The sequence below is a fragment of the Cornus florida genome, unplaced genomic scaffold (assembly GCF_030987335.1).
Source record: "Cornus florida cultivar Cherokee Brave unplaced genomic scaffold, ASM3098733v1 CherokeeBrave_3.0.0_Hap2_Chr08, whole genome shotgun sequence".
Lineage (NCBI taxonomy): Eukaryota > Viridiplantae > Streptophyta > Magnoliopsida > Cornales > Cornaceae > Cornus > Cornus florida.
Window position 1 is genome coordinate 28,630,346 of NW_026775578.1, and position 12,471 is coordinate 28,642,816.

Consider the following 12,471-nt stretch of genomic DNA (forward strand, 5'->3'; position numbering starts at 1 on the left):
GAAGAAGCTAAATTCACACAACTTTGCAAATTGCATACCCCCTAACTTGGTTGGTGGTGATTTTTTTGGCAAATATTCATAAACAACCCCTTTGGTTGAGGGGATTTTTTTTTTTTTTTTTTTGGGGCAAAAAAAATAAAAATAGTAAAGAAATATTTATTGAAAAATCGGTGCAAGTTAAGAAAGTTAAATGCGTCTAAAATTAAAAGTTTCATTTTGGAAACATTTTAATTAGAGATGGAGGGAGTACATGTTTGCATATTTGTAGAAGTTCTATTTTTAATTAGTAGTTGAAATCAATAAAAGAAATAGAATTGTAGATCATAAGATTTGAAATCCCAAAATATAATGTAATAAAAATTAATTAAATTATATGTTTATAATTTATCTAATTTCCCCTTCCCTCCAATGGGAGATAAAATTGCAATTGTAATTAATAAAAATAAAAATAATAGTAATTAAAAAAAAATACAATTAAACTCAAATAAAACGAATTTCATTTTCAAACCCAATTCAATTTGACGAATTTGATTCCAAATAACACATTAAAATTTAATTTTTGGCCTTAAAAAACTATAAAACACAGCTAAACAGTAAATATAGCCAACTTCAAATGGTTCATTCAAATTCTACAATGGAAAGCCTTTTTGGCTACATCGGTATGCAATTCAATCCCAAAGAAGGAACCAAAACGAGCACGAAGAAACTAGTAATTACAGGAACAAAACAAAAGCCCTAACCCTAACACCGAACCCATATCTTCTTCTTGACAGCAAGACTTTTGAAATCGCGAGCCCTAACCACCGAACCCGTACAGAGTGCGACCCTGCCTCTTCAGTGCATAGACCACGTCCATGGCAGTCACCGTCTTCCGGCGGGCGTGCTCGGTGTAGGTCACGGCGTCTCTGATCACGTTCTCGAGGAAGATCTTGAGCACACCACGAGTCTCTTCGTAGATCAATCCACTGATACGCTTCACGCCGCCTCTTCTCGCCAAACGACGAATGGCTGGCTTCGTGATGCCCTGGATGTTGTCACGAAGCACCTTGCGATGGCGCTTTGCTCCTCCCTTCCCCAATCCCTTGCCTCCTTTTCCACGACCTGACATCTTCGATTAACAGTCTGTTTCACTGTAATTGAGGAACAATGGAGCCGGTTAGGGTTAAAAGACCCAAAAATTGCATTTTTATGACAGAGATAGCTAAATAAAAACCCTAAGCTTTCAATTGAATAACTTTGCTCGAAGATTAGTGTACTAAGAAGCATAAAACCTACACTCAAATTCATGTACTGAATCAACATTTGAGTTCCAAAATAACCAAAATTGAACCCTAGATTTGTACCTCAGAAACCCTAACAAACATATTTTTTTTTAAGTAACAGAAACATTAGGCTCGGAGAAATCGTATATATACATATATACATAATACAAATCTACAAAAATCACAGAGATAGATAGAGGAGAGAATAAGAGAGAGGGACGAACCTGATTTGCTAGCTCTGAGTTGAAGCTTGAACCAGATAAATTAGATTACTACCTCGTGGAAATGAGGATTGTCCCTCTATATATTTATAGTGAAATGACGGAGGAAACCGATCCGTGTCGATGGTGTTGTAGAGCGTTTCCACCGTTGATTGTTTTTTGGAGGGCTACGATTCGCAGTTTTACTCGACCTGGATCGATGACATGTCAAAAGACGATGGCATTCGCAGTTTCTCGCGGTCTTTTTTTAGCAAGTGAAGAAATTGTGCAAGAAATAAACCTTTTTTTTTCACTCTTCAAACCGACCCACAATTATGTATTTTTACAAATCATTTTAATGATTTTTTTTTTATTAAAAAAATAAAGTGGAATAAAAATATAGAAATGCATAGTGCAAATAAATAATGTCACTTTTATATAGTTAGGGTGGAATTAGGATTGCAAAGTGGGGGCTAAAGAAATCATTCCATGAGGCATTGCAGTGTAGCAATTTAATGCATGATTTGTAATTTTGTACTTTATTTATGTGCATGTTCACAACACATTTTCATTTCACATCTACAAAACTCAATCTTCTTGTATTGGGGAAAAATTAACCTGCAAAGATCAAACCTAGAATGTTGCAATTTGTAAAATTGTAGAAATACATTGTTTATCTAAGAAATAATTTCTAAATAATTAAAAAATTATCTAAAATAATTAAGCATCACTAACCCCAATTACCTACAAATAAAATGAAAATCCTATGCATCACTCCTACAATAAGATAAATGAATAAATAACAATTCAAAACTCATGATGTCATACTATATCAAAATTAGTGTAAAAAAATGGATAGTGTCCTTAATTAGAAGAGAGAAGGGTGAATGGGAGAAATTTTACTACGAAACAAGCGTAGTGGCCTTCGCTTTATCAAGGGAAGTTGATGGTGGCGCTCAGTGGCGTAGCCACATAGGGACAAGTGGGGGCAGTTGCCCCCACTGAATTTTTAATTTTTTAATTTTTTTTTTTTATTTTATATAGAAATTTTTTTATATTTCTATAATTGTCCATACTAAAAGTTGAAATTGCACATAATCTTTCAAAAAAAGGAATATAATTTTTCAAAAAAATATGATATTTTTTTTTCACTTTCTTAAAATATTATATTCTTTCACACTTTCTTCAAAATATTCTTTCTAATTTATGACTTTAGCATAAACAAATGCGTTGTTAAATTTTAAAAATTCACAAAATCTAAACAAATACTGCAGTGCGGAGACAGATAATCTGATATATAATTTTTGATCATTTAAATTTACTATTATTATGCCATGAACATTTTTAAAACTCGACTGCGTGCTTTTAGAATATGAAAAATATTCTGAAATATTTAGTATTGTTTAATATTTACATATATTATTTTGGTTCAAATAATATATATATATATATATATTATTGCTGTTAAAAATTGCCCCCACTGAAGAAAATTTCTGGCTACGCCACTGGTGGCACTGCCTCCAATTGAGAGAAAACCCTAACGCCAGCGATAAAGCCTCCTTTAAGTTTTAACATTGGCGGAGATCGCAAAATACGATTTATCACTCAAGTTGTGAGATGTAAACGACGATCTGCAGTCTACATTTACACCCGCATAGTTAGGTCTTCTCCAATCTTCCAGTTTCACAGACTAATTTGTTTGTAGGCTTGTGGCTTGCTAGGCTGGGTCATTTATCATTTATGTTTTATTATGGACTGGGCAGCTTGGGTTGGGCTATGGCTGATAGGAAATAGTAATATTATTTATTTATTTAATTTTGGACTCGTCTATAGCCCAGGTTAGCCTACAGAGAATTTCGTCCCTGTACATAGTCAAACTCTGCTTTAATCTTATATATCAAATAATGTATAAATGATTATATTTTCGCGAGTCTTTCCATGCACAAGGTTTATTTTATTTTCTCAAAAATTTATTTCTCTGCACATTAGTGAACTCTAAGTTGATGATTTTTAAAAAAATAGAAGCCATCAAATTGGCAAATTAATCATATAACCTATTTGTTGAGATTTTATCTCTTATAATACAGCTGTAGAATTGAATTATTATACTCCTTGACTTATGGCTAATTGGTAGGTATTTAGTTACCTATTTTAGCCAAATCATATTCTATAAATTGAATGTAACACCATCAATGAATTATTGAATATGATTTTAATTATCGTATCTTTCTCTGAATTTCAAGATGGTATCAGTGCCATCCTTTGAATCTCTTTCAATCGTATCTTTGAAATCACTGAACCACAGACCATCACATACATTCGTTATACACTGAACCAATCACAGACCCACAGACCATACAGTGAACCAGTCACTGAACCATACCGTCCTTTACCTGCAATCTGCAGATCCGCCAATTACTGTCCATAAATGACAACGACGCTGTCGAACCGCTGCATTGCTACCGGCGATATGCGGAACCAAACCGCTGCTCACCGCTGCATCGTCCATAGCCGTCGCCGGATCTGCAACCCTCAACTGTCGAATTGCTATCCATAGCCATCGCTGCTCCCAAAAAATTAAAAAAAAAAGGGTCGAATACAACAACCAAAATCCCAAACCAGTCGCCGATCTGCGGACGACCTGCCATCGCCGCACCATCACCGGTCGCCTTCCTCGACCGAAGCTCATGGCCGAGCTCTACCGCCGGTTCGTCTTCTCCTTACCGAGTCCTGCTATCCACAAATCCTTCTGATTTGTTCTTTTAATATATAAAACATATATTTGTTCTTCTAATATATATATATTATCAAAACCCTCTGTTTGGCCACAAATGTAATACTATTCCAGTTCTGGATTAGTTCAAAACTAAACCAGTTTTGTAACCTCATTTGAAAACTGGTTCTGTGATAAACCAGTTCCAAAAAAAAGTGAAAAAATTATTGAATCACCTGGAGCAGACAAGTCTACCTACAAATGCACTCATTGCAACCAGACTGGTCATACCAAAAGTCGCTGTTTCAAACTTTTGGGATATCCGGAATGGTGGGATCATCGCCGTTGGAAAAATAATTCAACAAAGACCTCAACTGCAGCAATTGTTAAGACAATAGATAATGGTGGTAAGGTTTTCGATATTTCTACACATGTTGCTAATAGTGCATGGATAAATGATTATGATGCCATGGATTATATGACATTTGATTCTAGACAGGTCTCACCTCTTAATTCATCCTCACACAAATTTATTTCTACTCCCAATGGGACTTCGACTCCAGTTATTGGAGAAGGATCTTTGACACTCACCGATAATCTGCAATTAGATTATGTTGTAGTTGTTCTATCTTTAGATTATAATCTTTTGTCAGTTTCCCAAATGACCACAACTTTATCTTACATTGTCATTTTTTGGCCCGATTTTTGTGTGTTTAAGGACATCTAAACAAAGCAGACGATTGGTTGTGGTATTAGGCGAGACAAACTATATTACTTGGACTCGATGTCCAAAAGTTTTGACAAGCTACGACAAACATTGACAGTGGATGGTTCTAAGGGGGAGAAAAATAAATTTGAAATTTGGCTGTGGCATCGACGTCTGTGGCATGCTTCTTTTGGTTATCTGAAAAAATTATTTCCCAGATTGTTTACAAAATTTGATGTTTCTAGTTTTCGCTGTGATGTTTATGAACTAACAAAGAGCCATCGTGTTTCATATCCATTATGTTTGTATAAAAGTCCACTTCCTTTTATGATTATACATTATGATGTTTGGGGTCCGTCCAAAGTTACTACTTTAGGTGGATCCTGTTGGTTTGTTACTTTTATTGATGACTGTACCAATATGACCTGGTTGTGCTTGATGAAGTCCAAAGGTGAAGTGAACTTATTGTTTCAAAAGTTTCATAAAATGGTTGAAACTCAATACAATGCACATGTTCAGGTTCTCTGTAGTGACAATAGTGGAAAATATCAGAGTTTTAACCTTTATCAGTATTTGGAAGCACGTGAAACCATTCATCAAATCACTTGTTCCAATACACCCCATAACGGGGTTGCAGAGCCAAAAAATCGACACTTATTAGAGGTTTTTCGTGCTTCATTGATAGAAGCGCATATGTCATTATCGTATTGGGGAGCAGCACTTACCTCTGCAACATATCTAATCAATCAAGTACCTTCCAGCTCTGTTGCCTTCCGGACATCATTGTAGGTTCTCACTGACACAGTTGTTGGCCCAACTGTCCCAAATCTACCTTCTCATGTCTTTGGTTATGTAACATTTGTACACCTCCATAAGCATCGACGCAACAAGCTAACTCCTAGAGCATTGCGATGTGTTTTTCTTAGATATGTGCTACTCATCAAAAGGGGTATCGTTGTTATCACCCTTTAATTCGACGAATGTTTATCATAATGAATGTTGTCTTCCATGAAGACTCAATATATTTTTCCTTTGCGTCTGAACTTCAGGGGGAGTACCAGAACGAAATTCAGACTCTATATAATAATTATCACACTTTTGAGGATGGCGATTCTAGTGTTGATGACTCACAAGTTGGACCAACTAATCAGGAATCTGGCGAATTGGATTAGAGTGGTATAAGTTTGGATTAAAGTGGTGATGAACCCCCATAAATGGAAAGTATGGCGCCAACCCCATCGTCGTCCGAGTTCGAGTCCCTCACAACTGATATATTAAACCAATCGCCTATTGAGGATGTTCATGATTTAGTGCCTGAGCCACTCAGAAAACAATTATTACCGCGTCACACTAGAGGTATTCCTAAACCCACATATGAACCTGAACTTTCTAGTAAAGTTAAGTATCCCACGAGCAATTATGTGTCGAACCATCGTTTATCACAATCAAATTTGTCATTTGTAAATCAATTATCTATTATATCTATTCCTAACAGTGTGCAGGAAGCCTTAGTTGACCCTAGATAGAAAGTAGCTATGAACGAGGAGATGAAATCTTTGCAGAAAAATGAAACTTGGGAACTTATTGATTCTCTACCAGGGAAGAAACTAGTTAGATGTCAATGAATTTACACTATGAAGTATAAAGCCGATGACATAGTTAAATGTGATACCCCCAACATTTCCACGTGTAGGTTGGCCAGGCCCACACCCGAAAACATGGGAATATCAAAACAATTTATTATTTAAATGAACACAGAATACAAGAGGAATAAAAAGAATGAATAAATCGCTGAACGAAATAAAATAGAACCTCTTTTACAAAAATAAATTCCATGAGTTTCAAATTCTAAAAAAATACAACTCGGGAATCCCATAAGTTAAGGACCCTTAAACCATAATCTTATAATCCAACAGTTTATATAAAACATCTAACAATAAATAACTATATTATTAAAAGTAAACAAGATGAGTAGATGAATGGCAGTCTCCCAGCTGCGGATCCTCAACCTCGAGACTGGAAATTCTAATAACCTGAAAAATAAATCGTGGGTTAGACTCACGAGCAAGTTCCATCTACCAAGCCTCTGAAAACCAATAAATAAAATATCTATAACCAAAATCATCATAATTAAAGTTTTTAACCTTTAATATAAGATGCTACAAATATATATAAATACTTATATATAAAACAATAATCATATCTATTAATAGGTTCACCAAATTGATAAAATCATTCACCAGCAATTAATTATTAATCATACCTAGCCCAAATCCATCACTTATAATTTTCTTATAAAATAAACTCCACTCCTCATAATTCCATCCTAAGCAACAATATAATCGTTTAAACAATAAAATTAAATTAAAAGAATAATATATTTAATTCCCAAAACCAATAATGATTATAAGTATTTAAATTACACAGCTAGGCTTTGACAAATCATTCATGTCACCACTAGTATTATTTTATTAATATATATTAAGTAATACCCCAACTTGTAGTATTAGACTATTATATTTTAAGAATATCTAATCATAATCCAACCTATACATGTAATAACCATAGATAATATATTTTAATCATCTGACACATAACAATAATTACACTTTGGCAAATCAACCATGCCATTATAAATATATTTATTTATATACTGGCAATTCAACCATGCCTTCTTTAAGTATATTTATTTATACATTTGGCAATTTAACCATACCTTCTCTAAGTATATTTATTTATACCTTTAATTTAGCAACTCATCTATGCTTCCTATGTATGTATTTTTTTATTCATGCAAATACCAAGGCAATATAATTACGCCTATGACAACTCATCCATGTACAAATTGTAAGCTCAACAATAACTAATTTATACATAGATATCTCATGCTGATTATAAGCACATACCTAACTTAATAACCAGTCTATCCAAATATATCAAATAAGAAAGAATAATACTAATAATCTTAATTCACATACATATATACACACATATTTTATATAATATATATGTGTATAATCTTTCCCTAATAACTATTGGTTATTTAAATCCTGCATATATATATATATATATACATCCTTCTTTCCTAATTACTAATCATAATTTAATAAAATCCCTATATACACACATATGTAAATATATATATACTTATATATACATATATACACATCATTCCACAACAATATAATAAGTTAATATATTTACTCAAAAATAAATGCTACTAATCCTCGTAGTAACACTTTAATGCTACGTTTGGTGTGCAGGAATGGAATGGAATACTCATTCCAACCATTCAGTTGTTTGGTGTGCAGGAATGGAATGAAATGACCATTCCAATGGAATGAAAATCCATTCCATTAGTAAACCTATGGAATGGCCATTCCATTCCATAGTAAAATAAAATATTTTTGTAATATTCCCAATAAGCCCTTAATCACATTCCAATAAGGCAAAAATATTTCGCACTCACCAAAAAATTTTCACATTCCATTTTTCATATTTATCGGCTTCTTTATCAGACGTGATAAAGATCTTTCGTCTTCCCTCTCTTCTGAATATACCCAGAGCTGCCATTGACAAAAAAGTTGCAGGACTTTCGACCAAATTACAAGTTTTAATTTCTTTGTTTATTTATTTTTGATAAGTAGGTATTAAATCTCTTTTATCTTCTGAGTATATCACTTTTTAATTTTTATTAATTTTTTTTTGTATTTTTGTGTTGAAACATTTGTGTAATCATCTGGAACCAAAAGTGGACTAGTTTGACTTTTGGACCCTTAGTCAAGTTCATCGTTGGATGATTGGAAAACCTTGCTTGATTAGAATTTTATCAAAACTAGAATTTTCAAGAAATCTACAATAAATAAATAAAAAATTACACAAGTACTTGAAAATATTACCAGGTTTTTTTGTTAGGTTGATGATTTATTTATTTCCTTAACTTTATTTGAGTTGATCTTATGGTGCACGATTTTTTATATATTATTAAGATTGATATATCATTAAATATATATATATATATATATATATATATATATAATTTTTTAGCCTTTACATCAATTTCTTATATTAAATATTCAATCATGGTGAGTTGATTTAGTTATAATTTTTTTATTTTTCTTTTCTCCAATGAAAAGGGCATTTTTGAGAAAAGGCATTCCCTTCCAGATTTAATGATACTCAACCAAATAATAAAATGGTAATAATCATTCCATTCCATAACGATTCACCGTATCACACCAAACATTAGAATAGTAATATTCATTCCATTCCATTCCAAATTTCATTCATTTTCATTCATGCACACCAAACGTAGCATAAGATTCTTAGAATACCAAGAACACCTTCTCTAGTGGTTATTTCAGCATCACTAAGCTCGAAAACTAATTCTAGGACATATTCGAACTTCCCAGTACCTTTCCGAGACTCCAACACCTCTCTAGACACCCCCACGCGCCTTTACACTCTTCCAAACACCCTGCACGCATTTCCATACACTTTCCCACGCACGCACGCCCTCCCACGCGCTCGAGAGTGAGCACACGCTCACACGCGCTGAGACGCGCTGCCACACGCGCTGACTATTATTCCTGGTGACGCGGCGTGCCCCCATTGGTCATTTGCACAGTGTCCCCATGGGTGCTGCACCGAATCGATCTGGCATCTTCAATGGCCCAGATCTGTGCACACCATAACATACACATGCCATGCCGCACCGGATTGTTTCCTCTGGTCAACCCCTTCTCTGAGGTTCAGATCTGCGAGCACACCACTATACTCTACACCGCGCTGCACTGGATTTCCCCCTTTAATCATCAAACCCATCAACCCTCTGTAATGCGAGCGCACCACACTGAGGTGTGCTGCGCCGCACCGTAATATACCCTAATCTAAATGCACCGATTCTCTAAACCCTACAGTGGGTTTATATATGCAGTATATATATTTTATTTATACATATAACTAATTGTATAAATAATTTTAAAAATAACAGAAAATTATAAAACCAATCTAAAAAAATATAAAAAAAATTCCAGAAATTCTCCCAGAAATTATAATTAACCCTCCTGGGTTACAAATTCACCTATACATTGATTTTAAAAATATACAACATCTATATACGCAATTAAAATCCAATAAATCCACAAACCAAATATAATAATTTATATTTTTAATTATTTCGATCTAACATGATTTAATTAATGAATTTAATCTAAAATTCTGGCACCCAAGGTGATAAATTTATGGGTCCTAAGAAGAGAGTTAGAAACAACTCGCCTGAAGATTTCGAAACGAAATTGAAGCTTTAACCTTTGATTGTCTCTTCCAAGTTCCGGCATCATCTTTCTCAAATCCGGCCTACTCCTTGTCCGTTCTTTCTTCTTCTTCTTTCTCTGTCATCACATTAAGCGCTTTAAAGCAAGATTGGTGGTAAAAGGTTACACCCAAACCTATGGAATCGATTACACAGAAACGTTCGCACCTGTAGCCAAAATCAACACAGTTCGAGTCTTATTGTTTCTAGCTGCAAACTTGGGTTGGCCATTGCAACAATTCGATGTGAATAATGCTTTTTTGCACGGTGAATTATCTGAAGAAGTCTACATGGATCTCCCACCAGGATGCATGAAACCCGAAAAGTATAGTCGGAAGGTCTGCAGGTTAAAGAAATTATTATATGGGTTGAAACAATCTCCAAGAGCATGGTTTGGAAGATTCACAAAGTCTATGATAGACTTTTGCTATTGTAAGAGCAATTCAGACCACACGTTATTTATGAAGAAACAACATGGTAAGATCACTGCACTCATTGTATATGTAGATGACATGGTGGTTGCAGGGAATGATCTTGAAGAAATGAAGGCTCTCAAAAAGTACTTATCCAGATAATTCGAAATAAAAGATCTAGGTCCTTTAAGATATTTTTTTGGGATCGAAGTATCTCAATCTAATAAAGGAATCTTTCTATCTCAAATAAAATATGTCTTATATCTATTACAAGAGACTGGCATGACAGCGTGTCAACCAGCTGAGACACCAGTGGAAAAAGGACTGAAGTTATGTGTTAAGTCTAACAAAGTACCTGTTAATAAAGGAAGATACCAAAGACTTTTAGGGAGATTAATGTATTTAGCACACATGAGACCGGATTTGGCTTACGCATTGAGCATTGTTAGCTAGTTTATGCATGATTCTGGATAGCAACATATGAATGCGGTTATATGCATTTTGAGGTTTTTGAAATCTGCTCCTGGAAAATGAATTTTGTTCACTAAAAATGTTGGTTGTCAAAACATAGATGCATATACTGATGTTGACTGGGCTGGAGCTATAGATGACAGACGATCTATTTCTGGTTACTTTATTTTTGTAGGAGGTGAGCTTGTTACATGGAGAAGCAAGAAACAAAATGTTGTTGCTCGCTCGAGTGCAGAAGCTAAATTCAGAGGTATGACGCTTGCACTTTGTGAAACATTGCGGTTAAGACTTCTCTTACGGGATTTGGGTTATCTACCTGGACAACCTATTCGACTATATTGTGACAATAAAGCAGTGTGTGATATTGCCCATAATCCAGTTCAACATGATCGTACGAAGCATGTCAAAATAAACAAATTCTTCACTAAGGAGAAGTTGTATGGAAAAATTGTGGAGTTGCCTAAGATTCGATCTGAGAATCAATTAGCCGACATTCTCACTAAAGCAGTCTCAAATCAAGTGTTTTCAAAAATTTTAGACAAGTTGGACATGTGTGACATTTATGCACCAACTTGATGGGGAGTGTTGAGATTTTATCTCTTATAGTATAGTTTTAGGATTGAATTATTTACTCATTGATTTATGACTAATTGATAGGTAATTAGTTACCTATTTTAGCTAAATCCTGTTATAAATTGGATGTAACACCATCAATGAATTATTGAATGTGATTTTAATTCTCGTATTCTTTCTCTGTATTTCAAAATTATTTTATTAGTACAAGTATTCCAACAACAAAATATTATTGGTTTTAAATAGAGGTGCACGCAAATTTGTTAAGATTCAACATAAATATACCATAAAATAATTCACCAAGGGCCTTGTGGCAATAATTCAATCTAATCCAATTCATGAAAAGCTCAATAGTTCTACAAATTAGCTTTTATAAATAGCACCATAATTTATAAAGAAAATTAGAAAATAAAAAATACCTAATGATATGTAGCTCGTAAGGGCACACTCGCGAGAGAGTGAGTCGTTGGTTGATGGGCAAAGAGATATTTAGGTCTGGTAGACAGTTATAAACAAATTGTACTTCTCTTCATCATTGTGGCGAAATCTCCTCATCCATTGACGTAATCATAGAGTTTGGTGAACCATATAAATTATGTGTTGTATAATATTATGTGGATGTTTTATTGCTTTTATTGGATCCTCCATTGTGTTATTGTTGTCACAGTGCGTATTATGAGAAGTTCGACCAGTTGCATTATTGAGGATCGATCCAAATTTCTCAGCTATGATTTCCTACAAAGTTAGACCGGTCACACTTGTCTGGTTCGCGAGATTTTGCTATTTTGGTGATTTATTAGCCCTTATTCCGCTGTGCCA

General features: G+C 34.2%; 1 protein-coding gene across 1 annotated transcript; it reads right to left on the reverse strand.

Annotated features, from left to right (window-relative positions):
- Positions 1–600: 600 nt before the first annotated feature.
- Positions 601–1,579, reverse strand: LOC132271006 (histone H4). The gene is made up of 2 exons (XM_059772228.1): positions 1,487–1,579; positions 601–1,130 (listed from the first exon to the last, which is right to left on the reverse strand). The coding sequence occupies exon 2, from the start codon at positions 1,106–1,108 to the stop codon at positions 797–799; it is 312 nt and encodes a 103-aa protein (XP_059628211.1). The 5' UTR covers positions 1,109–1,130; positions 1,487–1,579; the 3' UTR covers positions 601–796.
- Between the last annotated feature and the right edge of the window lie 10,892 nt (positions 1,580–12,471).